The sequence below is a fragment of the Oryx dammah genome, unplaced genomic scaffold (assembly GCF_014754425.2).
Source record: "Oryx dammah isolate SB20612 unplaced genomic scaffold, SCBI_Odam_1.1 HiC_scaffold_21, whole genome shotgun sequence".
Classification (NCBI taxonomy): Eukaryota; Metazoa; Chordata; class Mammalia; order Artiodactyla; family Bovidae; genus Oryx; species Oryx dammah.
Genome location: NW_024070205.1, coordinates 8,210,939 through 8,238,909, shown reverse-complemented (window position 1 = coordinate 8,238,909; position 27,971 = coordinate 8,210,939). Strand labels below are relative to the sequence as shown.

The 27,971-nt window shown below is 43.6% G+C and overlaps 1 protein-coding gene across 2 annotated transcripts in view; it reads right to left on the bottom strand.

Moving 5' to 3' along the window:
* HHAT (hedgehog acyltransferase) overlaps positions 1-27,971 on the bottom strand; it is a 362,562-nt gene that overhangs the window by 27,719 nt on the left and 306,872 nt on the right. For both annotated transcript variants that reach the window (XM_040263100.1, XM_040263101.1), the window contains one exon: positions 27,117-27,261. In XM_040263100.1, coding sequence (XP_040119034.1) covers positions 27,117-27,261 — 145 coding nt within the window. The remainder of the gene's footprint in view (positions 1-27,116; positions 27,262-27,971) is intronic.

The following is a 27,971-nucleotide window of genomic DNA, read 5'->3' as shown; positions in this document are numbered from 1 at the left end:
CCTGAGAGTCTCTTTGACTGCAAAGAGATCCAACCACTCAATCCTAAAGGAAATCAGTCCTGAATATTCATTGGAAGGACTGATGCTGAAGCTCCAATACGTTGGCCACCTGATGTGAAGAGCTGACTCATTGGAAAAGACCCTGAAGCTGGGAACAACTGAGGTAAAGAGGAGAAGGGGATGACAGAGGATGAGATGGTTGGATGGCGTCACTGACTCAATGGACATGAGTTTGAGCAAACTCAGGGAGATAGTGAAGGACAGGGAAGCCTGGCGTGTTGCAGTTCATGGGGTCCCAAAGAGTTGGACACGACTTACAGAATCAACAATAATGAGATTACAGGTAATTTTTCTTTTTTTGTAACTTTTAAAATTTCCTCATTGTAATAAAAATGTATTTCCAAAAGGAACATACTTTACTTCCCAGAGATATTATCATTTTCATAAAAGTAAAAAAGTTAAGATTCAGTGCCTTGTCTTTATGGGTTTTTGTTTTGACTTCTAATCCTGGGGCTTGGGGTGTAGCATAGCCTGCTGATTAGGCCTGAAAGGACTGGATTAGGGCATGCAGTGGCAGGAACATCCTTGAGAAACTGGAAAAAAATGAACTTATTCTGCCAGCACAAGAGGCTCAGACCAGAGAGTGTGAGGGTAATCTTTTCTGATTTCATATAATAACATGGATAGTCTTCTCATTCTCAGGAGTTTTCACAAACAAGCCTTCAAGTCCAGCTGCTTATAAGTGTCTTTGCAACAAAAATCAAACATATTTAGTAAGATAAATGGAGAACTGATGTTCTGCAACGACCACATAAACTTACTGCCTCTGTCTTCTGCTACTTACTAAAATTACATTATCGGCAACAAGACTTAGAACACTTTGTTTAGTAAGACACTGCAGTCTTGGCCCAAGAAACAAAGGAACCACTGGACATCTGATTTATGACAGACCACACAGCACATCAGTGAGGAAATGGTCTTTTCCATCACTGTTGCTGGGTCAATTAGATATTCACACAGGAAAAAAATGTGCATCCCTATCTCATATCATACACAAAAATTAATTCCAAATGGAGATCTAAATGGGAAAAGTAAAAAAGTACAAGTTCTAGAAGACAATATAAAGTGATACCTTAATGACCTTTAGGTAAACAAACATTTCTAAATGAGGACACAGAAACCACTAACAACGAAGGAAAAGACTGGTAAACTGGACTTAATGAAAATTAAAAACTTCTGTTCATCGGAAAACATCATTAAAAGGGTAAAATATGAAAGCTATCGATGGGGAGAACATATTTGCAAATAAAACCAACAAGAGCCTCTCAACCTGGAGCATTGAAAGAATGCTTACAAATCAAGGGGAAAAAGGGAACTGACTCCATTGTTTTTTTAAATAGCCAGGCTTCTAATGGCATTTCACAAAAGAGAATATACAAGTGGTCAGTAAACATATGCAAAGATACTTACACTTTAGTCATCGGGGAGATGCAAGTACGTTCAGGATGAAATAACACACACCCACACAACACACAGATAGAAGAAGAGCTAAAATCACGAAGATGGACAACTCCAAGTTTTGAAGAGGAGATAGAATCACTAGAATCACTTGTGTATATTGGCTACAGAACAAATTGGTACAACAACATGAGAAAACTGGTGACGTCTACTGAAACTGATCACATACATATCCTAAGACCCAGCAGTTTCACCCCTGGGTTCGTACCCAATAGAAATATGTACATATGTGCAGTAAAAGATCTGTACAAGATTTTTCACAGTAACATTATTTGTAACAGCCTCAAACTGAAAACAACCTTAAAACTCCATCAATGGGATACTACATGAGGAGATACGTGAATTGTGGTATATTCATACAATGAAATATTACACATCAATGAAAGTGAAAAAACCATTGCTATACATTGTAATATCGATGAATCTCTCAAACATAGTGTTAAAAGAAGACACAAAAGAGAAATGCAGTCAGATCTGTTAAAACATGATGTATGTGGTCCTAAAAATCACCCCACTATGCAAAATCACGCAGTTAACACCATAGGGCCTAAGGAAAAAAAACAAAGGGACATAGCACTCAAAAGCCTTGCCAGTAACACACAAAAGACAAAAAAAGAGACAGACATTTAATCATAGTAGTAACATGGTTTCACACATGTAAAATGCTTAAGAACTGTGTTTATCCCTGGGTTGGAAAGATCCCTTGGAGTAGGAAATGGCAACCCACCCCAGTGTTCTAGCCTGGGAAACCCCATGGACAGAGGAGACTGGTGGACTACAGTCCATGGGGTCACAGTCAGACACAACGGACTGACTGACCACACATGAATGCACACACACACACAAATGCTAAAACAAACAGTACTTCAGGTTTACAAAGATCTTAAGTTTGCTTATGGAAGTAGGTGTCAGAGGGGCTGCAGCTTGCAAGTTATCATGAAGTGGGGGAAGGAGGGTCAGCTGACACTGGACGGAGTGTTACTACAGTAGACAGGGTAGCTGGGCGTGGCTCGTAACAAGCTGGATGAACTGAGGCAGCTGGTAGAGCTGAGGTGCGTGCGTGTTGTGTATTCCTACCGGGCTCAGCTCAGCTGGGTGCAGTTTTCGGCATTCACCTAGAGTTTCTCGAGGACAACGCTGTGCATAAGCAAACACTAAATTGCATTATGCACAAATTGTTCCCTAATGTATCAGTCAGGATGGAAATCTGCATTCCCCAAACAAGCATTATAGCAGAACTGTTAGTATCTTATTCTTCTATTTAAATAAGGGTCAAACACAAGCAAAATTAATCAGTGACGTTACACATCAGGTTGTTGCTTGCCCTAGAGCGGCTTGGGACTAGGAGGGATCACAAGGAGAAACTTCTAGAGCACGAGGTATTGGCTAAACAGGTATGTTCAGTTTATAAAAATTCATCCTGCTTTAGTGTATGCTTAAGATTAATGCACTTTAATTTATGTATGTTACAGTTTTAAATAAACGTCCAAGAAAACTTTATAAATTGAAAGACAAAATCTACCACTTTTAGGAAGGCTTCCTGGGCTTTTAGGATAAGTACTGAAATTTTCCTGCCCCACTGGATAGACATCCATTTCCTCACAAAACACACTAGGGTACACTAATCACTGATACTCATGTCACATTTATATAGTTCTTTTCAGGCGGTGTTTACTGGTTTATATGCATACCCTGAAGAATAACAAAGTAGGATTCCTAAATTATCAACTCAAGACAGATACTTTAGCAGAAACGCCAGCATTTTCTTAGCAATGTGATGTCGTGAAACCAGCACTGAGGAAGGAGCTAGATGACATGGGTTCGAGTCTCAGCTCTGCCATTTTCTAGCTCATCGGGTTTGGCAAGTTACTTCATCTAAGTTCTAGTTTTCTCACCCACTGAATAAATATAATAATTCTGTTCAATCTGTATTACAGGACCGCAATGCAAATGGCGTGCTTTGCAAAATGTAGAGAGAGATACACACATAAGATCTCAATACAGTATTTTCTCTCTTGTGTTTAACTGAAATTTAGCTTAAGCCTCCTCTTGCCTTGTTGGTGTACATCAATGATGTTGTGGACACCAAAATTCCAAATAACAAGGGTGGCTGGCATTAGCCTTGATTTTTAATAACAGCCCCATATGTAATGAGGGGTTTCACAAAGGCATTTTGATGGTGACGGTAGTGAGGGAATCTCATGCTCTGATGGATTAATGTCTTCATCAGGAAAACACATGTCCACACGGCATTTGGAGGTATGTGCGGATCTAGAGGCATTGTAAAGCTTCATGCCCACCATGCTGGAGTCAATACTCATTTATCTGTGTTTAGAGAGAAAAGTTTTCATTACAGCTAACATCGCCCCCATTCCATTCCCCCGGACCCCAGTTCATCCTCCTCCTAAGGCCCACCCCCCACCATCCTGTCTCTTAAATTTTGAGTTTGTTTTTTCTATCAAATCAAACAAATTGAAGAGGGTACAAAAATCTGATATCTAAAAAATATGCCTCTAAATACAGATGCTGATTATTTGAATACATTTGTTTGGATTATCCACATTACTGGATATGTGAATGTTTCCTAGAGAGCTGCTGGGTTGTTAACTCCTTCCAGAACCTCCAAGCTCACTATAAATTCTACCCACTAAACTCAGTGGGAGAAGGTCACACATAGAATAATGCTTGCTGCTTCTCAGCCATAGTACAACTCTTCCAGGCTTGAAGAGGAGGACACTGGAAGGGAAACTAGAAATTTCCCATATTGCTAACCAATGCGGGTATTAACAGGTCAAATGATGACAGTATTTTAAGGGTGACATCATTAGGAGTGTTCATTTAAAAAATACATATTTGGGGTGCTACCCTAGACCTATTGAATCCAAATCTCTTACAGAATCTCGGGGTCATGCATAATAAGCTTGTCAGGTGGTTCTGATGGGCAATAATGTTCTGAAACAACTGTGCCGGAGCTGGGCAAGAGAAAGGCTGACATCACACTGACTAACGATGATACAAGGGGAGCAATCTCATTGAGAGAGCTGTGTTAGACCAGGTCAACCTTGAAATCACTCAGCACCGTGTTAATAATGAGAAGTGCAGCAACCTGGCATCAAACCTGCACTGAGCCACAGACAGGAGGCAGGAGAGAACGTCACATACATTTAACACTGAGTTGTCACAGCAAATAAACAAAACCAGAAACTGTCCTACACACCAGTCTGAGGACTTACCAGAAGGTGAGATGTGACCCACGTTTCCTACCATTTCAACATGTCCCTGGCTACATATCAATCTCTACACTTTCCCCATATCCATGCATCCATCTGTTTGCCAGATGGATTGATAAAGAGTTATTTCCTCTGGAGAGCTTGGAAAAGTCACCTTACACTAGGCAGTTGCAAAGCATAAGGACACCAGAAATACCAGACTAACATGATGAAAGTCAGGGATGAGAATGACTCCTGGACTTGAGCAGATGACCAATGAATCTTTTTTATTTTTTTGGATTTACAGAGTGAGCGAGGAAGGAGAAATCAGATAGGGTGGGATAAGAGGATGGAAGAAAAGGTAGATAGGTAAATGAGTGGACTAATAAAGGGCGGATGGATGGACAGACAGAGGTTAGATGGATGAGTGGAAGGACAGATATCTGGAGGAAAAGATAGGAGAACCGTGTCAGATCAACTATCTTTTATCTCTAAACTATTTTTAACAGGCTTATTGAAACATAATTGAAATACCACACAATTCACCCATGCAAAGTATATATATATATATATATAAAAATAATTCAATGGTTGTTCATATACTCATAGGAATCACCACAATCAATTACAGAACATTTCATTACCCCACAAAAGGAACCCCAAGCTCATTAGCCATCACCCTCCAAACTCCCATTCCTCCTAGCCCTAACATATTTTTGTCTCTGTAGATTTGCTTATGCTGAACGTTTCATATAAATGAAATCATACAATATGTGGTCCTTAATGACTGGCCTCTCCCACTTATAATAAAGTTTTCAAGACTCACCTATGCCATAGTATGAATCAGTACTCCTTTTCTTTTTCTTGCTGAATAATATTCCACTGTATGGATACTGCTGTTGTTTAATCACTAAGTCATGTCTGACTCTTTGTGACCCCATGGACCATACCCACCAGGCTCCTCTGTCCATGGGATTCTCCAGGCAAGAATACTGGAGTGGGTTGCCGTGCCCTTCTTCAGGGGATCTTCCTGAGCCAGGGATCGAACCCATGTCTCCTGCGTTGGCAGGCAGATTCTTTACCAGTGAGTCACCTGGGAAGCCCTCCACTGTATGGCTATACCACATCTTTTTTATCTGTTCATCAACAGACATACAGGCTGCTTTTTACTTTTTCGGCTATTGTCAATAATTTGCTACGAGCATTCAGGGACAAAGTTTTTGGTGTGGGTATATACCTAGGATTAAATTGCTGAGCCATATGGTTATTCTATGTTTAACTTTTTAAAGTCCTACTTATTATTTTTAAAATTTTTACTTATTTTTATTTTTTGGCTGCACTGTGTGGTATGTAGGCTCTTAGTTCCCCAACGAGGGACTGAATCCGCACCCCCTGCAGTAGAAGCACTGAATTCTAACTCCTGGACCGCTAGGGAAGTCCCCACATGCTGAACTTTTTGAAGAACTGCCAGACTATACTCCAGAGCATTTGTTTTCTACTTTATATTCCCACAGGCAGTGTATAAGGGTTTGGATATTTCTACATCCTCTCCAACACTTATTTTCCATCTTTAATCTGTTATTATAGCCGTCTTAGTGGTATCTCAGTGTGGTTTTAATTTGCATTTTACTGATGGTTAATGATTTTGAATATCTTGTCATGTGCTTATGGGTGTTTGAATATCTTCTTTGGATAAATGTCTAATCACCTTTGTCAATTTTAAATTGCTATGTGTCATTTTACTATTGAGTTATAATAATTCTTTATATATTCTTGACACAAATTCTTTATCAGATATATGGTTTGCAAATTTTTCTTGTACTTTGGTTGCATTTTCACTTTCTTGATGTCCTTTCAATCACAAAAATTGTTTATTTTGATGTGTCCAATTGATCTATTTTTTTTCTTCTGTTGCTTGTGGTTTTGGTGTCATGTCAAAGAGACCATTGGCTAATCCAAGGTCACAAACATTGATCCCTATACTTTCTTGCAAGAGTTTTATAGTTTTTGCTCTTACAATTTAGGTCTTTGATGCATTTTGAGTTAATTTTTATAAACGGGATGAGGTAAGAGTCCAACTACATTCTTTTACATGTGGATATCCACCAAAATATTTTTGATAGAAGATAAAGGGGCCATGTGAGCAGAACGACGTTAATAATTTTACCAATATTACTTCAGGAGCAAAGGTAAAGAAACAGAGGGAAAATGTGTACTGGCCATTCTTTCTCCAAAATTCAGAAATGAATCTATGTGAGCTACAAAAGGGCTTCCCTGGTGGCTCAGCTGGTAAAGAATCCCCCTGCAAGGCGGGAGACCTGGATTCGATCCCTGGGTGGGGAAGATCCCCTGGAGAAGGGAAAGGCTACCCACTCCAGTATTCTGGCCTGAAGAATTTCATGGACTGTATAGTCCATGGGGTTACAAAGAGTCGGACACTACTGAACGGCTTTCACTTACAACCAGGAGGAACTACAAAAACAGTGGATAGACCTCAAGTATTTCTGTCCTTGACTCAGGGGCCACAACTATTAAGCTGCACAAACATGAAGACTTAGTGACCCCCTAAAATCTTCTGTGGGAGAATTCTGAAGGTTCCTTCTGCCGTCTCTCCTGTCATCTGACACCAGGAGCCCTTGTCGTTCATCACGTGGCTGGCCCTCCTGATCCTCGTACTGCTTTCCTCCAAATCAGTCCCCACATTACTTCTACAATCTTTCAAAAATGAGATCTGTACCACTCTCCAGCCAAAGTCTTCCTGGGACCCAACCCTATCTGCAACCTATTAAGGATGAAGCCCACGCTCCACGGCATGGCCGGCATGGCCTTCATTACCTTGCTTTCTGGCTCCCTTTCTGGCGTTCCCTGGCGCAATCAGCCTATTCGCTGACATCAAGCTTCTCATCTTCTCCTGCTGTGATCCTAAGATGCTTGCAGTTTTCTGGATGTGCAATATTATGCTTCCATGCCTTTGGGTAAGCTGTGCCCATTCCCCAAGTCTGATACTTACTCATCCCGTTAAGCCCAACTCTGTCACCTCCTCCATGGTGAATTTCTCACCCAGAAGATAAAGTTAACCATTCGCCTCTCTGTCTCCAAAGCACCGTGTCCCTAAGCACTATGTTCCAAAACATTGTGAAATATTTTGCCATATTTGGTTTTCACTGTATCCCAAGCGTCCAGCACAATGACCAGCAGGAATACAGGAAGGCCCTTTCCTTAAAGTAATTTTCTCTGTTAAAAAAAAAAAAAAAAACCTTAGCCTAGAGACTTCCCTACTGGTCCAGTGGTTAAGATCCCATTATCCCAGCGCAGGGGGCCTGGGTTCGATCTCTAGAACCCATGTGCTGCAACTGAGAGCATGGATGATACAATGAAAGAGCCCACGTGCTGCAACTAAGACCAGGCACAGCCCCCCTGCAAAATATTTTAATTTAAAATATAAAAATGATTTTAGCCTTATCCAGACTCATCTGACCACTGTGCCTGTCTTTCCTGAATCAAATAGACAGAGACCCTTTTCACACATCTTATTTTCTTACTCTGCACTTTTGCTTCATTTAGGAAGATCCTCCCCAGGATAGCATTTTTTTTTTTTTTTTTTACAGCAAGGCAAAAAGTAGGACCCAACCCCTCCAGCCACCTTGTTGAGGCAGCCATGAAGAAAAGTAATCAAGAGGCAAGCTTCAAGAATAAGAAAGTAAGTGACAGGTAACTGTGGACACAAACAGAATTACAAAACTGGAGCAGAAAACCCTTTTATTCTATCTAAGTTATCTGGTTTCTTTCAGCTCAGGAAACAATGACTTTCCGAGGAAAGACATGGCTCCAAAGACAGGTCTGTGTGACCACCATCTGTCTATCTATCATCTGAAAGTCAGCCAAGTAATAGCACTCATTACATTATCTGACATCTTTTTGGTCTTCTGTGACTGACAGCCCTTGGGATACAAAAAACAAATGGCTCAAAATCCTTCTCATATAGGAAATCCAACTTGGAACCAAGACAAATGAGAGTGGTTCCGTTCACCCAATGCAGAGACAAACGTTGCAGAAAGGTAGATCCAGTTTATCAAGCAAAATTCCATGTTTTCATGTCATAAACCAGGTGGCTTGGCCTCCTCCAAGCAAGCCAGGGACATCTTTCTAATAATCTCTGGGAAGAGTGCTATATCCCCTAGCTCAAGCTTCAGTTACTTGCTTTCTGCTCCCCCTAAAAGCCAGAGTAAGTTATAGGTAACTCCCTTTGGTATATACCCTTGGCCCCTGTAAGTCTTTTAACAGTGTGCACGCATGTTAAGTCACTTCAGACCGACTCTTTGCAACCCCATGGACTGTTGCCTGCCAGGCTCCTCTGTCCATGGGATCCTCCAGACAAGAGGATGGTTGCCATGCCGTCCTCCAGGACATCTTCCCAAACCAGGGATCAAACCTGCATCTCTTACATCTCCTCATTGGCAGGCGGGTTCTTGACCATTAGCGCCACCTGAGAAGCCCTTTCTACTAACAGCAAAGGAACACAATCACCATTTAAAACAGAATATTCGATTTCCCTTTTATTTTACGGATAATTTTCTCAGGTTTTTTTTCCCCCCACCAAGGTCGCATGAAAATGCCACCAGATAAATAAATAAAAGTCCTGAGACGTGCTGCCGAGAGACCTAAATAGGGCTAAAATTAGCAGCTGCCTCCTTCTCTGGGCAAGAGCTAGCAGCAGCTGGACTGTGACAATACCCAGAGGAGAACAGCGGGGAGCAGAGAGGCACTGCGGTCACACTGCTGGGCTGGCACCGGGGGACGGAGGCTTCGAGCCTGGTGCTGGCTGGATGCCAGGCAGCTCCTGAGCAGAGCATTGGCTCTGCCCGCCTGCCCTAGGGAGATGTAGACTTCCAGACCGGCTATCTCTACCTGCTGCTTCCTGTATCAACAACGCCATGGGTTGTGGACTTCCATATATATATATCTTTTTGGAGGCACAATTCAATCCATAGCACCTCCTTTACCATACTCTTTTACTCTACAGCAGCAGGAAATATGGCTTGGGGGGGTGGGGTGGGGTACGGGCAGCTGGTAGGCTGCAGGAATCCGTCACAGGGTCAGCGCAGAGAAAAAACGGTCCAGATACGACTCAAATGCCCGTCGGCAGGAAGCTCTAACTCTCACACAATCCTGTGTGGAACCACACAGCTGCTCCCCAAACAGGATTCTGCTTTTTTTCTACCTTTAAGACAGTGACAGTTTTTCTTCATAGTTTTCATTCTCATTTCCCGAGTATTCAGGGGAATACTTGACTGCTTTAGTTACACTCCAGGGAGAGGACCACAGCGCCCGACAGAATTCCTGAGGCCAGGAAAAGTTCACCCGGATGGATTCCACTTTCTGATCTTTACTGCAAAGAAAAGAGCCACAAGCAGCCCACACTGCTGCCTTCTGCTGCATTTCCAGCACCGCACAGCATAATACATCATGATCATAGGCTCTTCCAACAGCCAGTCCTGAGACTGCTTGGTTTCTTTGGTAATCCAGACAGCACGCCCAAACAAAACCATCTTCTCCCTCTACTGCTTTCTTGGTCTGAGTAAGGATGACGAGAAACAAAGGGCAAGCTAGTGCAATGCCTGAGTGAGCCAGAAAGAGGCAAAACCGACACCCTGAGGGCTGGGGTCAGGAGAGCCAGAGTCCTTCACCACCCAAGCAGGTCAGTGTGCAACTACAGCAGCCCCTCCTTACACGCAGGAGACATGTTCTAAGCCCCGGCAGACATCTAAAACTGCAGACAGTACGAAACCTCATAGACGCTCTTTGCCCCTGTGCACACACCTGTGATAAGGTTAAATTTGCAAAGTAGGCACTTAATTTACAGTAAGAGATAAACAACAACTGATAATAAAATACAGCAACTGTAACAGTATACTGTAATAAAGGGCTTCCCCTTGGAGCTCAGCTGGTAAAGAATTGGCCTGCAATGTGGGGGACCTGGGTTCGATCCCTGGGTTGGGAAGATCCCCTGGAGAAGGGAAAGGCTACCCACTCCAGTATTCTGGCCTGGAGAATTCCATGGACTGTATAGTCCATGGGGTCGCAAAGAGTTGGACACGACGGAGCGACTTTCACGTTCACTCACTGCAATAAAAGTTATATGCATATGGTGTCTCTCTCTCTCAAAATATCTTATTGTAAAATTTAATGCTTTCCCCATCTTAATTAAGCATCTGCAATGCACCGTGGCCATAACTTCTGTAGTTTACGGTGCAACAGCCAAACTAGCCTGAATTTCTTGTTCCTTCTCCATGATTTCACATGTAGAAGATTCATTCTTACTGCAGCTCTTCACATCTCAGCATATGATTTTTTTTTCTTCCCCTATTAAGTCAAAACCTTTCACCTTTTCACTTAAAGCACTTACTGCCTTCTCCTTGGCATAGCTAAATTGCCAGCATCACTACTCTTGCGCTTCAGGACCAGTATTAAGAAAAACGAGGGTTACTTGAACAGAGCACTGTAACACAGAGAGCTGACCTGGGGACCAAGACCCATACTAAGTGATTAGTAGGGACAAGCTCTGCAAAGGTATGGTTCATGTCCCGGGTGGGATGGAGCATGGCGGCAAGAGACATCACCACACTAACTCCAAACAGCGTGCAATGTAAAACTTAAGAATCACTCGTTTCTGGAATTTTCCATTTAATATTTTCAGATCACAGTTGCCAACAGGCAACTGAGGAAAGTGAAACCAAGGATAAGGGGGGACGGCTTTACTTGCAGAGAGATGCAGACCAGCTAGGGGCCACCCATCTAGGGGTCAGGGGGCTGGTCTATCAGCTCCAGAAACTGGAGGTCTGGTCTCTTCCCCTGCCCCCATACTGTTAACTATCAGAAACAGAATAAGCCAGGCACCCAGGACTTTGTCTCCAACAGTGACACTCGGGGATGTTCTGTGATGAAAACGGGGGTCTCTTGTTATAGCTTAGGCCTCACCAAGAGGCCACAGTGATACAATGTAAAGCTATGGGATTTAGAGTCAAAAGGCTTCTGACTCACCTGGTTCCTCAGCTTCTGAGCTGCGTAACTACGACCAAGATTCCTGACCTCTCTGAGCCTCGGTTATTAGTAATACTGGGATGATGTCTGCCTAAGCTACCTCACAGGGGGTTGTAGAAAAACCAACTGAACTAGTGCCCTGGAAATTACTTAACAAACAGTAAAGAGCTAAAATATTAATAATGGACACTAAGAATCATTAAATCGTACTGAGTCAGAGAACTCAGGAAACTCTAAATAGCCTAGGCATATATGCAAAGGAAAGGAAAGGAAAACTTGGTTAGTAGCTGGGGCTCTGGCCCCACACCCTATGTGGACTCCAGGCTGGACCACTGGGAAGCTCCTTTAAGTCAGATCAGCCTGAATGTCTCAATGTCCCAGACTTTAACAGTATGGACACCTCCCTATCTGTCTCACACACACACACACACACGTCACCGATTATTTCACAGAAAGATGCAGAACTGGCCAAGGCCTTAGCTCCCAGGCCCACTCCTGCCCTTCCCCAACCAAAACAACCAAAGGGTCCAAGAGACCACATAGGAGGCAGAGAAAGTCTCTGCAGGAAGAAGAGGGAGAGAATTTGGAAGGAGGCCAGGGGAGAGATGACAAATTGGGATCATTTAAATGACCATGCTCCTCTGTCAGCTCTTCTGTGCCTCTTATTAATTGCTTAATAAGCAATGAAGATAGATTGCAAACCATGGTCAGTCACAGTCCTTCCCGCCTACTCGTGTCAACACCCTTCACAATATGATTTCGCAGTTCTTCCTATGAGGAGATGAAATCTATTTCCTCTCTCCTTGAGTCTGGGCTAGTATACCACACACTTTGGCCAAAGGATGCAGCAAGACTGATTATGGTTCTGCCCCTGAAAAGCTCTGCACACTGTCTGCCCCCTCTCTTGAACCACTACGACTGCCACATGAACAGGCCAGGAGACATCTGCTGAAGGGTCAGAAATCAACACAGAGAAGACCTGACTCAGCCAACTCATCTCAGCGAAGGCCCTAGAGACACGACAGCCCAGCTAATATCAGCAAACACAATGCAACCACAGGTGACCCACAGATGGATGCATGCAGCTGTCCTAGATAAGCCAGGCTCCAGCTGGCAGAGATTTGTGCATTATATAAATGCTTGTTCTTTTAAGCCACCAAGTTTTGGGGTGGTTTTGTTATGTAGCAGTGGCTAACTGATACATGCTAACCTCAACCACTGTCTAGTTCATATTAACACTTATTTTCCTTTGGGCTTGAATAAAGATGATGAGGTAGGACTCAAAGGACAAAGTGACCTTCTTTCCCTCTAGAGCAGCAGCCTTCAAACTGGGAATGCATACAACTGAACAACATGGAAAACTTTAGAAGAATGAATTTCCAGATCCTAAAAATTGAGGCTAACTTTCTCCTTGCCCTTTCTCCTCCTCCTCTCCCTCTCTGTCTCGCACACACACACAGACACATGGCTTTCATCTCACTTTACCCCAAAAAAAAAAAAAAAACAACAACAACAACAAAGGAGAAGCCTCTTCCCCATTCTTCTTATTCAGGATATTGTCTAGGATGTAAAACCCTTAAGGGAATCAGTAGAACACTTTGAGAAACTATTTGACCACGTCTACAAAAGCTGAATATATGCACATCCAGTGACATGGCAATCCCTCTCCAGTTATAAACCCAACAAAAATGCGAACAGATCTTCACCACGTCATATATACGACAGTCCATAGGACCTCACCGCTATCATGTTCAACAACAGTAAAGTGGATAAACTGTGGCATGTTCACACAATGAAACACTTTATAATAGTAACAAGGGGAAAAAATCTATAACGCACTCCAAAATATGGATGAATCTCTCAACATGATATTGAGCAAAAAAAAAAGTGAGACAAAAAAGAATACATATTATGTAATTCCTTCTCCTTATAGAATCACATAATATATGTGTATGTGCATTAAACAAACAAACCAGCCACTCAAGAAAGCTATGCATTTAGATGCCAGAACAAGGCAAGTCATGGGTCACGAGAAGCATCCTTTAGGTGCTGGATATACATGTGTGTTTGCCTAGAGAAAATTGTTAAGATATTAGCACTTTGCTAGGCTATATTTTAAATCAAAAGCTTTACAATAGTGGAACAAACTAAAGCAACAATTAGATAATTCCTTTAATCAAATAACCATAAATCCCTACTTCATCCATTTCAAGAGAAATTCTACTTTTTATGTTTAATATTTATCAAAAGTATCACCTTTAAGTTGAGTTATGCATTAATAAGAATTGTAATGACAACTCAACCCAGGAGAAAAATGTTTATATTTTTAGCCTTATGGTGATAGAAAAACAAACAAAATCAATGCTACAGAGAAGTATGATAGTTGAATAAGGAAATAACTGAGACAAGACAAAATTCTATGGAAGAAATGAAATAGAAATATGATATCAAGGAAATACTGTGAAAGAAGGGCTTGCTCATTTATATTTTTAAAAGGATGATGGTCAGCATTAAATCACTAAGTTATTTATAATTTATATTATTTAGAGCTATCAGTTTTACATTTAAACATCAGCATTTATAATATGACAAAAATTAGGTCTTTTATAATTATTTAAATTTACAATAGAAAAAGTTAGGTGCCTACTTTAAAAGTCACAGTGGGGTATGTAGCTCCTCAAAGTTACTTTATTAGGATGAACATAAGCAAAAAAAAAATTATACCAAAAAGTGATTCAGTATAAAAAAATCTCCCCAGATACCCTTCCCTTAAGGACCTGTACCCCTTCATGGATCACTGCCTTGTTCTGGTGAAGGGGCTTGTGTAACTCAGTGAAGGTATGAGCCAGGCTGCACAGGGCCACTGAAGATGGGCAGGTCATAGTGGAGAGTTCCGACAAAATGTGATCCATCGGAGGAGGGACTGGCAAACCAGGCCAGATTACTTGCGGTGAGAACCCCGCGAACTGTACAAAAAGGCAAAAAGTATGTGCCACCGAAAGATGAGCTCCCCAGATCAGAAGGTGTCCAATATGCACCCGGGGAAGAGCGAAGGACAGCTACTAAGGCCTCCAGAGAGGAGGAAGCAGCTGGGCCAAAGCAGGAACAGCATTCGGTTGTGGATGTGTCTGGTGACGAAAGTAAAATCCGATGCTGTAAACAACAGTATTGCATAGGAACCTGGAATGTCAGCTCCATGGATCAAGGTCAACTGGACACGGTTAAGCAGGAGATGGCAAGAGTAAACATCAGCATTATAAGAATCGGTGAACTAAAATGGACAGGAATGAGTGAATTTAATTCAGATGACCATTATATCTACTACCATGGGCAAGAATCCCTTAGAAGAAATGGACTAGCCCTCATAAGCAACAAATGAGTCCAGTACTTGGGTGCAGCCTCAAAAGTGACAAAATGATCTTGGTTCATTTTCAAGGCAAAACCATTCAACACCATAGTAATCCAAGTTTATCCCCCAACCACTAATGCCAAAGAAGCTGAAGTTGATCAGTTCTATGAAGACCTAGAAGACCTCTTAGAACTAACACCAAAAAAAAAAAAAAAGTTCTATTCACCACAGGGGATTGGAATGCAAGCGCAGGAAGTCAAGAGATACCTGGAGTGACCGGCAAGTTTGGCCTTGAAATACAAAATGAAGCAGGGCAAAGGCTAACAAAATTCTGCCAAGAGAACACATTGGTCATAGCAAACACCCTCTTCCAACAACACAAGAGACGACTTTCCACATGGACATTAGCAAATGGTTAATATTGAAATGAGACCGATTACATTCTTTGTAGCCAAAGACGGAGAAGTTGTATGCAGTCTGCAAAAACAAGACCTAGAGATGACTGTGGCTCAGATCATGGACTCCTCATAGCAAAATTCAGGCTTAAACTAAAGAAAGCAGGGAAAATTCACAGGCCAGTCAGGTATGACGAAAATCAAATCCCTTATGAATATACAGTAGAGGTGATAAATAGATTCAAGGGATCAGGTCTAGTAAACAGAGTGCCTGAAGAACTCTGGACGCTATGGACAGAAGTATGGACAGAGGTTCATAACACTGTACAGGAGGAGCGAACAAAATCATCCCAAGGAAAAAGAAATGCATGAAGGCAAAGTGGTTGTCTGAGGAGGCTTTACTAATAGCTGAGGAAAGAAGAGAAGTGAAAAGCAAGGAAGAGAAGGAAATGTATACCCGCAATTAAATGCAGAGTTCCAGAGAGTAGCAAGGAGAGACAAGAAGGACTTTTCAATGAACAACGCAATGAAACAGGGGGAAATGACAGAAAGGGAGAGACTAGAAATCTCTTCAAGAAAATTGGAAATATCAAAGGAACATTTCATCCAAAGATGGGCACAATAAAGGACAGAAATGGTGCAGATACAATAGAAGCAGGAGAGATCAAGAAGAGATGGCAAGAATACACAGAAGAACTATACAAAAAAGATCTTGATGACCCAAATAACCACGATGGTGCAGTCACTCACACAGAGTCAGACATTCTGGAGTGTGAAGTCAAGTGGGCCTTAGGAAGCACTGTGGCCAATAAAGCTAGTGGAGGTGACAGAATCTCAGCAGGCTATTTAAAATCCTAAAAGATGATGCTATTAAAGTGCTGCACTCAATATGTCAGCAAATTTGGAAAACCCAGCAGTGGCCACAGGACTAATCCCAATTCCTAAGAAGGGCAGTACTAAAGAATGTTCAAACTACCGGACAATTGGAGTCATCTCCCATGCTAGTAAGGTTACACTCAAATCCTGCAAGCTAGGCTTCAGCATTATATGAACTGAGAACTTCCAGATGTCAAGCTGGGTTTAGAAAAGGCAGAGGAACCAGAGAACAAATTGTCAACATTCGCTGGATCATAAAGAAAGCATGGGAATTCCAGAAAAATATTTACCTCTGTTTCATTGACTACGCTAAAGCCTTTGACTGTGTGGCTCACAACAAAGTGTGGAAAATTCTTCAAGAGATGGGAAGACTAGATCCTCTTACCTGTCTCCTGAGAAACCTGTACACGAGTCAAGAAGCAACAAGTTAGAATCTTGTATGGAACAATTGACTGGTTCAGTATTGAGAAAGCAGTACAACAAGGCTGTATATTGTCACCCCGTTTATTTAACTTATATGCAGACTACTTCATGTTAAATGCCAGACTTCGTGAGTTACAAGCTGGAATCAAGACTGTCAGGAGAAACAGCAACAACTTTAGATACGCAGATGATACCACTCCAATGGCAGAAAGCAAAGAGGAACTGAAGAGCCTCTTGATGAGGGTGAAGGACGAGAGTGAACAAGCCAGCTTAAAACTCAATGTTAAAAAGAAAAAACTAAGATCATGGCGTCTGGTCCCATCACTTCATGGCAAATAGAAGGGGAAAAGGTGGAAGCAGGGACAGATTTCCTCTTCTTGCATTTTGAAATCACTGCAGATGGTGACTGCAGCCATGAAATTAGAAGATTGCTTCTTGGCAGGAAAGCTATGACAAACCTAGACAGTATGTTAAAGAGAGACATTACTTTGCTGGCAAAGGTCCATATAGTCAAAGCTATGGTTTTTCCAGTAGTTATGCATGGATGTGAGAGCTGGATCATGAAGAAAGCAGAGCACCAAAGAATTGATGCTTTCCAACTGTGGTGTTGGAAAAGTCTCTTACGAGTCCCACGGACAGCAAGGAGATCAAACAAATCAATCTTAAAGGAAATCAACCCTGAATATTCACTGGAAGGACTGATGTTAAAGCTGAAGCTCCAATACTTTGGCCACTTCATTTGAAAAGACCGTGATGCTGGGAAAGACTGAAGGCAGAAGAAGGGGATGACAGAGGATGAGATGATTGGATGGCATCACTGACTCAATGGACATGAAGTTGGGCAAAACTCCAGGAGATGGTAAGAGACAGGGAAGCCTGGGGTGCTGCAGTCCATGGGATCGCAAAGAGTAGGACACGACTTGGGGCCTGAACAACAATCACAACAAAGCCCTGTGATAGTGGTGTATGCCACCTGCATTATCTCATTAAGCTACATTAGTCATATGCTTCTGGTTACAAGTTACAGAAACCTAACCAAACTGAATTGTCAGTGAGTGAAGGATCTGAGATTTAACTCTACTTGCAACAAATTAGCCTCCCAGTTTCATGCATGTAGGCAGAAGACAGGAGACTACTGGGACAGAGATGAAAGACTTCATCACTCAGTAATAACAGTAGCCAGAGCATTTGTGCCATTTCCCTGAGCCCCAGATCCCACAATGCAACGTCAAGAGGGCCAGGTGATACCTGCGCATGTAGAGGGTCATCTGATAGGAGATTAACCCCAGCCACAGGAATCTAAATATTTTATAATGGGCAGTAAGCTTTGCCTGACCTCTGCCCCAGAGGGAGATTATTTTTATTCACTAGACAGTAATCAAATACCCTCTACTTCAGAGGAAAACACTCTCTCCATTTTCCAAAGATACTTGCCATACAAATATTCTTGGAAAGAAAGCCTGGAACAGAAGCAGTCAGTGAATCTGTGCATAAGACATGCAGAAACATGAGAGAGCCTTGGAGAATTGTCTCCCAACATGGAATGAGTGAAGAAGAAACAACAGCATTTGTAATTGGGTTGGCTTCAAGAACTCCCGGCTGTAGGGTGCTTAAGAGTATGTTGCAGTGGCTTGTCTCGGAATATGATCTCTGAAACAGAGTTTCCAACAATCACTTCTGCTGTCCTCAAAGTCGGCTTCCCTCTCTACTTGGCTCTCCCCTGAAGGCAGCAAGAGGGCTCCCGACAGCTCCAGCCCAATATCCTGACAGCTCTGCAACAAAAGAAAGAGAGCTTCTCCTTCCTGAAAATTTCCAACAAAAACCCCAACTGCACCACGTGGGGAGACGGACCGTACGGATGGGCCAGTCCGGCTCATGTGCTAACCCCTAGATCTCAGATTGACGCAGACTGAGAGTGAGGTAAGAAAGGTTTGGTCCCGAAGAGGGGGAAGCAAATGCTGAGCAAGGAAAACTGCAGCCTTTCCCTACACTGCTCTCTAAATGCCCTTAAGACTACAAATCTCACATGTGTACTTGTGTGAAATTAAGCATCGTTTCTTTCCGCAGGCAGATTCTTATTTTAATAAGACTAGTGGCATATCCAAATTGCTATTTTATAATCAAATTTCCTGAGAAAGAAGCTACTGCCATCGTGCCACAAAAGGGACGTTCTGTGAAATAGCAACTTTTACTGGATTGTGCTGTGGCAGGCAAAGGGACGGCTCCTCCAAGGCAGGCCACGTCTCAAACCCTGGAACTCACGTGAGTTAGCTTACCGGGCTTTGCAGGGACACTGCAGGTATGATCACGTGAAATGAGGATCCTGAAATGGGGAAATTATGCTAGATTATCCAGGTGGAGTTCATAATCACAAGGGTCCTTATGGAAGATACACAGGAGGAGTCAGATGGCAGGTGCCGAGATGAGAGCAGCGAAAGGATGCAGAGATCTGAAGATGCTACAGGCCTGACCGTGAAGCAGCAGCAGCACATGAGGCGAGGGTTGCAGCTGGCCCCCAGCGCTCAAGGAATCAAACTCTCCCCTTGCGCTTCCAGAGGAACCAGTCTTGCCAACGCTTTGACTTTAGCACAGCAAGCCTGATCTCAGACTTCCGGTCTCCAGAACGCACATGCATGCTAAGTGGCTTCAGTCGTGTCCGACTCTTCATGACCCCATGGACTGTACCCCTCCGGGCTCCTCCATCCATGGAATTCTCCAGGCAAGGAGTGGGTTGCCATGCCCTTCTCCAGGGGATCTTCCCAAACCAGGGATCGAACCTGCATCTCTTTGGTCTCCTGCCTCGGCAGGTGGGTTCTTTACCCCTAGAGCCACCTGGGAAGCCTCAGGAACAGAAGAAGATAAAACTGTGCTCTTTGAAGCCAGCAAGGACACAGGAAATGAACAAGAGTGTCAGCATAATGCGAGTGGTCGGTGCCCGGTACACCGGCAAACAGAAACAAACCTGATAATGATGACTCTTGCTACATTCTGCCTTTTGTTACAAAAATGTTACTGATTTCCAAATTAAATATTCTTAATTTCTAACACTGTAAAAACTGTTCGGTGGTGACTTGAGGAGGTGAAAGGGTCTCAGTGCCTGTGACTGCCAGGGCAGCACTCCTCCCATCCTCAGCCTGCAGGGCAGGTGCTAAGCTATTTCTGTACCCCTCTGGAAGTATAACAGTAATTGCAATAAGCAAACAAAATAATAATATAAATTCCAGGATGTGTGTTCATTTCAGAAACCACATCTGCACAGCGATCCGATGACTTCCTGGTGTGGGCCTTAGAGTACAGACTTGGGAATCCTGGTACAGATATCCTCTTATATATCAAGTACACATCAGATTTAGTTAGAAGACAAAGGGGACATGTTTAAATTTTTATAAAATTATTTTGGTTTAATTCTACTACTTGTTTGTAATGTGCCTTTTTTCTACTGAGAAATAACTGACATATAATTACTGAGCTTTAATTGACACACAATATTGTATTAAAGTATAATACACATAATGATCTGATTGTAATGTGCATGTGGATCTCACACTGCATATAAATAACTGGGGGCCAATGAGAGGTAGAGGCTTCAAATCAGTAAGAATCATAATTTTCTTTCTATTCAATGAACTGTGCCTAACCATGCTAGTGTTCACTTGATATTCTATCTAAAGACACTTTAAAATGTCTACAAATTCCATAAAACTCTTTTCAAATGAATTCGCAAAAACTCCTAGTTAACAGGAAAAGATGTCACATGACCTCACAGAAAGTAAGGACTCAGATGAACGATGATTCAAACTCCCTTCGAGATATCATAATAGAAATTCTCTCAGCTTTCCCATAATCCAGGTGCACTTCTGGATAAGAGCTCCCACTCTCTATTCCTCATGCCCTATGCCTAGTGTCCTGGCCTGAAATACTTTTAGGAAAGATGATGCCCACAACATCTGGGTAGCCATGCGGCAAAGATGAAAGAAGAAACAAAGGCATCTGAAAGTCCTGAAATCCAAATTCCAAGAATTTGGAATGGACCAATGGGCAACCCATGGATAAACTGCTTAATTTATATCAACTTGTTGACTTCACCACCAACACAATGGGTGGGAAGCTCTTGTTCCTCAGATTCTTCAGGAAATTGCATAAGATCCAGTGGGGCAGAAGCAGAATGAGTCAGAGCAATGAAAACTCCATGTCAAAAGCAGGGCCAGTGAAGAAGATGAAATAAGTCAACACAAAGAAGATGTCTGAGACAGTGAGTGACATGTGCCCTCTATCTTCTCACATCAAAGATGAAATTTCAGTCCCAAGAATGTAGTAAGATGTGAGGGGAATGAGTTTCTCTTTAACCACAACCTTCTGGAATTTCCAGTGCAATATCCCAGCTTGGCTTTAAATGAAATACCTGTCCAGAGCCATTTGAGCTAGGAGATGAATAAACTGCCTGGACAAGCTAGTAATCATGGAGAAAATACACTGTCCCTTTTCTCTGCTAGAGACAGCAAGCAAATATGCAGAGTGTAGAGGTTCTGACCTGTCTAAGAAAATGACTAGCTCATCTCTCATTGCAATCTGGAGGGAAAACAACCAAATTTTCCTTGCCTTGGTACAGGGGACTCTCAGGAGCTAAGTGCTGAGATGGAGTTTGCCAACCTGGATCAGGCAACAAGAAAGAGGGGAAAGCGTGTGTGTGTTACATGTGTGTATGTGTGTGTGTTACGTGTGTGTTATATGTACCCTAAGACATGTGTGTGTGTAGTTAGGCAGAAGAATGGTTGATGGAAGCCAGGTCTCTACCACCTCCAACAAACGCAGAATCTGTGGCTCCACAATTAGGAAATGATTAGCGCCCCCCCCCACCTTTTTTTTTTTTTTTTTTACAAAATTCATGTCTTCTGTTGACAGAAGTAGATGGATTTTTCAAAAGGAACACAACTCTGCACCCAGACGACACTATAAAGCTCTCAGTGTCCTTAGGCCAGATGGATTGCCAGCACACACCCATCCCTAGTTCTAGTTCAGTCGCTCAGTCGTGTCTGACTCTTTGCGACCCCATGGACTGCAGCACGCCAGGCTTCCCTGTCCATCACCAACTCCTGGAGCTTGTTCAAACTCATGTCCATTGAGTCAGTGATGCCATCCAGCCATCTCATCCTCTGTCATCCCCTTCTCCCACTTTCAATCTTTCCCAGCATCAGGGTCTTTTCCAGTGAGTCAGTTCTTGGCATCAGGTGGCCAAAGTATCAGAGCTTCAGCTTCAGCATCAGTCCTTCCAATGAATATTCAGGACTGATTTCCTTTAGGATGGACTGGCTGGATCTCCTTGCAGTCCAACAGATTCTCAAGAGACTTCCCCAACACCAGAGTTCAAAAGCATCAATTCTTTGGCTCTCAGCTTTCTTTATAGTCCAACTCTCACATCTATACATGACTACTGGAAAAACCATAGCTTTGAATAGACAGACCTTTGTTGGCAAAGTAATGTCTCTGCTTTCTAATATGCTGTCTAGGTTGGTCATAGCTTTTCTTCCAAGGAGCAAGCTTCTTTTAACTTCATGGCTGCAGTCACCATCTGCAGTGATTTTGGAGCCCCAGAAAATAAAGTCTCTCACTGTTTCCATTGTTTCCCCATCTATTCGCCACAAAGTGATGGGACTGGATGCCATGATCTTAAGTTTTCTGAATGTAGAGCTTTAAGCCAACTTTTTCACTCTCCTCTTTTACTTTCATCAAGAGGCTCTTTAGTTCTTCTTCACTTTCTGCCATAAAGGTGGTGTCACCTGCATATCTGAGGTTCCTGGTATTTCTCCCAGAAATCTTGATTCCAGTTTATGCTTCATCCAGCCCAGAATTTCTCATGATGTACTCTGCATAGAAGTTAAATAAGTGCGGTGACAATATATAGCCTTGATGTACTCCTTTCCCAATTTGGAACCAGTCTGTTGTTTCATGTCCAGTTCTAACTATTGCTTCCTGACCTGCATACAGATTTCTCAAGAGGCAGGTCAGGTGGTCTGGTATTCCCATCTTCTGAAGAATTTTCCACAGTTTGTTGTGATCTACACAGCCAAAGGCTTTGGTGTAATCAATAAAGCAGAAATAGATGTTTTTCTGGAATTCTCTTGCTTTTTCTATGATCCAACAGATGTTGGCAGTTTTATCTCTGCTTCATCTGCCTTTTCTAAATCCAGCTCTTTTCTAAATACCCATCCCTATTGGCTGCCTTTCCTCCTCACTGCTTAAGACACACTTGGTTTACGGTCTTGCAGATCTAGAGTTGTAATGCAATGATACTTTTGAGTTACAGAGTAGTCATCAACTGCTTGTTCAAGAAATCAACTCACACTTCAATGTCAAGGACTTAAGACAGATGTGAGAAAGCTTCTGCCATCAAAAATGCTTTTCAGAGCCACTGAAGTTTGCCTCTGCAAAGCATGATACGGCAGGGTCCCTTCTACAGCAGGCTCAGGGACCAAATCCTCAGCCACAGTTTTTCAGAACCCTAAACACAGCTAAGTTCCTGTAAATACATATAAAATAGGCTTAAATATTCACATTCCTCAAGCTGCTTGAAGTAAATTTCAACGGTAAAGGTTGGAGGATTTTCTTTGAAGGCAAAGATATAGTATCTTCATTCTCCACTGAATTAACTGAACATCACTTTTCCAATCTCCACAGCACAGATAACACCGATACAGATGGCTTGTGTGTGACATGCAGGAGACCCCCAGAGGTTCAGTCAGCATTTCTATCCCGTGGCTGGCACTGCCCACTTTTAAGGACAGCAGGGCATTGTGCACAGCAGAAAGGGAAGGGTCTAGTTTTAATAGCCTCGCATCACCAACGGTGTAGAGATCAGGAGAGTGCTATCTATGTAAGCTAAATATTTAGGTATTTACTAAAACAAGCTTTGTAGCTTAAAGCAAACAAATCCGTGTCTAAAGCAGTGAACTGGAGATGGAGATACCGACCTTAAGACAGCTCCTCCAGGCTAATCATGAGATACTTCTAGAGACATCAGTGATCCTGGGCAAAGTCTCCTGAGAATGAATGAGGCTGTCCTCGAAGACACGTGCGCATGCACACCCCATTCGCTGAGGGGCACTGGGAACCTCCTCCAAGATCCCCGTGCCCCATGAGCACCTTGGGAGGAGGTGGCGGACCATTCCTCTCTGTCTCGGCAAGTCCCAGCCCACCAAGGCACAGAGGGTCCAGGGTGGTTACCCCTGGCGGAAGGGCTACCTCCCCGTGAAACCTGGAAATCTAAAGACTGAGCTTAACTGCTCTCCATTCTCTACAAAGAGACCTCTCCTCACTCGCTTTGTCCCTTTTTCCTCAATGTATAGAGATGGGTCTTGGAAAAACAGGTCCTGATCACATGGCCAAAGGAAGCGGTCAAAGACAACTAGGATGTTGAGGTCCTGGCTCATCCACCAGCAGCTTCAGGTATAGCTCGACAGTCCCTCATCTAAAACCTTTGGGGCCAGATGAGTTTCAGAATTCAATTTTTTTTTTTCAAGGAAAACTAACATGATATCCACAGCAGAGTCTGAGGAAGCATCCTATAAACGCATGAATACTTTGTTGTACCAAAACGTGAATATTCATACTAATCTTCTATCAGGTCAATCAGATTCGTTACGAAAAGCAATCCAGACTTCTCAAGGATAGTGGGTTTGGCACCACCTGATTCATGTTCCTCCAAGAGATATCTAAATTCAATCACTCAGGGACAAAACATCCACAGTGGGAAACCAAGGACTGTAACTGCCCAAACTCCAGGAAACCTACCCTTACTGAGGGGACCCATGGGACAGACTAGCTGGGATGGGGCCATGCCAGTATGAACAATCTCTGACACAGACGATGCCTTCTGAGCTGAGCTTCCCTGGCCTCAAAGCCCAGACAGGAATGGATCTAGAGCCCTCCAGATTCAGAGAAGCATTCCCCTGTAACTCTAGCGCCCAGCTCCCAGGAGGACACAGAGAGAGCCAGCTGCAGATCACAATAGGGGCCACGAGCCAGAAGCAGACCAGGTATTTCAGAGCCCCGACACCCACTCCTCAGTGTGCCTGGTGTTAGCTCCAGGGGCAACAGGACAAATCGTGCTTTGATCTTCAGGCCTTTGAGAAAGAGGATAAACCTCTTATCGCTACTACCTCTTCTCTGTCCCTTCAAAGGCCAGCATTCCCAGGTTTTACCACCCACCTAGTCTCTTCTCACTCTGGGCATGCTCCTTGGCGAACTGGATTCACTCCCATGGCCTCACCGCCACCTTCATGCCCTGTCTCCCACGTCACAGTGGTTCTGTGCCCGCCTCCTGCCCTACACCAGCTCATATTTTTAACTGCCTCTTGGGTACCTCCAGGGCTTGTCTCATGCACCCTGTCCTGCCGTGCCACAGTCCACTGTACCTGTGCGCTCCCCCATGTCTTCTGCTGCACCGGGGGGGTGAGGTCATCACATGACTGGTTCTGGCCAAAGGAATGTGAGCAGAGATGGCTAGTGTCACTTCCGGCGGGGGCATTTAGTACCTGGTGACACTACCTGGTCTGTGTTCTCATCTCCTCCGTGATGCCAGAACAAGAAGGTGAAGAATCAGAACAAAAACAGTCTAGGTCCCAAAGTCACTGCTTAAAAAGAGTCTCTGGACCCTCACTGAACTGCTGAAGGAATAAACTTCTATGGGGAAAAAATTACTGAGAGTTTGGGATGATCTGACCAAGCCCCTAACGTTAATTACCCCCACATACCTGCCTTGTTTATCTGGCAAGTTCTGACTTACTGCTCAAAATTCCAGTTCAAATGTCCCCTCCTCTGTGAGGCTCAACCACGGGAAGGTCAGCCCTCCACTCTGCAGCCTCCAGCAGTCCCTCGTGCATTTGGCCCAGTGGTGATCTGACTCTACGGACACATATCTATTTGCACGTCTGGCTCCCACATTTGTGCCTTTTCCACCCTTGTCTCCTCAGTGCCTTGCAAGCAGCAAACACCTGGAGTGTTTATTTACTGAAGCCAAGATTAGAGCCTTCTGGCTCAGGTGACCAGCAAAGCATGAGTCAGTATTTTCAGAGTCATCATGGTCTCTGCATTGTGTTAGGCATGGTGGGAGGAGGCAAGAAAAGCCAACAGCTCTGTCGCCCACCTCGAGGAGGGTTTTTTATCTTTCAGTTCTCTGTGCCCCATTACCTCCCACCTTCATTCAAGGACAGCTTCCACGTACAAATTACCTGGTCTTTTCAAGAACTATCAGTGAAAACACTTCTCTGAGAGCGAGATCAAAGGGGTATGGGGGTGACAAGATGAAAGTAGAACAGGGCTCTCTCCTGGTCCCTCTGAGCCTGGCTTGCCCAAGCCTGCCACAGTTTACACACACGACCTGGCACCCTGGGACCATGCAGCTGTGTTGGGTTATTGCTGATGTGAAAAGCATCACTGGCTCGTTGGGGACCCAGATGTAGAGATAACACCCTAGCCATGACCGGGTCACGTCATCACCACTTGGCAAAACTTGCCAAACCGAAAGCACGTCACTGGTCAGGGCAAGAGAAGAAGGGATCTTGGCTCTGAACACACAGTGAACTGGCTGAGTAATGTGCTCTGTGAGTCGTTCCTGTTCTTCCAGTTCTTTTCAGGATGTGATGTAATGCTCAGCTTTAGCCCAAAGGAGATGGTGACCACAAATAAAGGATGACCAACTATTAATGCAGTCTTTTCACAATAATGCCCACCAACTAGCACTTTACCTGCTGCAGGTGTGACGTTGCTGTGGACATGGAGACATATATGAACACTGAACACATGTTCATTAAACATGAGGCTGGCTGCTGGTGCCAGCAAACCAGTGTCCAGACAAAAAGATCCACAACGGAGAGGTGTGGCTAACAGGGCACTGTGCCCCCAGCAGCAGGAGACCACAAAGGGGTTTCTAGGACATTCTCCGGGTAGGACTGTCAGAGTCGTCAGTGGAACAAAGTCAGACTCTGCAGTATAATGAAGGCTGATCTACAGACAGTAGGGAAGATTAGGAAAAATGTTTAAGTTGGAGACATAACCTAGCAGCAAGGAAAGACGGATTTTGAGAGAGTTGGATGGTACATCTTGAAGTTAAGTATCAGCATAGCAGACAAGAGGTACATCAAAATAGAGGACAGCTAAAGCCACAGCTAAACCCGGGACTTTGCTCCTGGCTGGTGTTTTTACAGGTCACACACCGTGGACAAGGAAGGAATGCCTCCTCCTGCCCCACATGTGATACCGACTGCATAAATGCGGAAAACAAGAAGCTGTCTGAAAACAGCACCTTACCTTGTATGAAGATCCTATCCCAGTAGATTTCCCCGACTTGACTGCCCCCAAGAAACACCAGGTTGGACAGGATCAGCATGGAGGTGGAACAAGAGGCAAGAGCGGCATGCAATCGCCGGCGAGCTCCTGGGGAGAGGAACTGGGCCTGGGGAAAAAGGCGAGAAGGCATCTCATCACAAGGGTGGAGAAAAATCAGGCTAAGATGTCACGCAGCCTTTCTGTTACCAGCTCAGGATGCCTCCTTCTAGAGCTTGAGGTAGATTGTTATTTAAACAGCTTTTTTTTTTTCTTTTTGAAAAATTACTATTTCTGCAAGATGCTCATTCTGGTCTAAGGAAAGCAGTGGCACACTCCCGAGTTGCTTCTTACTGCCAAAACGGGCTTCCTTCTGACACGTGTAACACAAGCACCAAAACTAGTTATTTAGGATCCAGCTGAAACGGCTCCACACGTTTTCCACACGTTAAATCTACAGGTACAAGAACTGTTTAAACTGCTCTCCACGACAACAAGAACAACGCCATGTGATGAGGCAAGATCAGGGCGATCTTCTGAGGGCGTTAACCAGACCCTGGGAAGTCCCTCCCCCATAAATCTGACCCACTATTAAGGAGAAACCCCATTAAGAGCACGCAGCAGAATCAGAACAAGCCAACCCCATTTCTGGAATCAGAGTTCAGGGAGCCAGACTCCCTGACAGGGAACTTGTCGGAGCATGAGATAATCGTGGCTAATGCCAGCGCTGGAAATACGCAGGAACTGGAGAGACGTTTTCCAGCAATGATGGTAAAGAATTCTGCTCATCCATCCAAGGTCTTCATTGCATTTCCCCCGCCCCTTTTAATATTTCTCAGG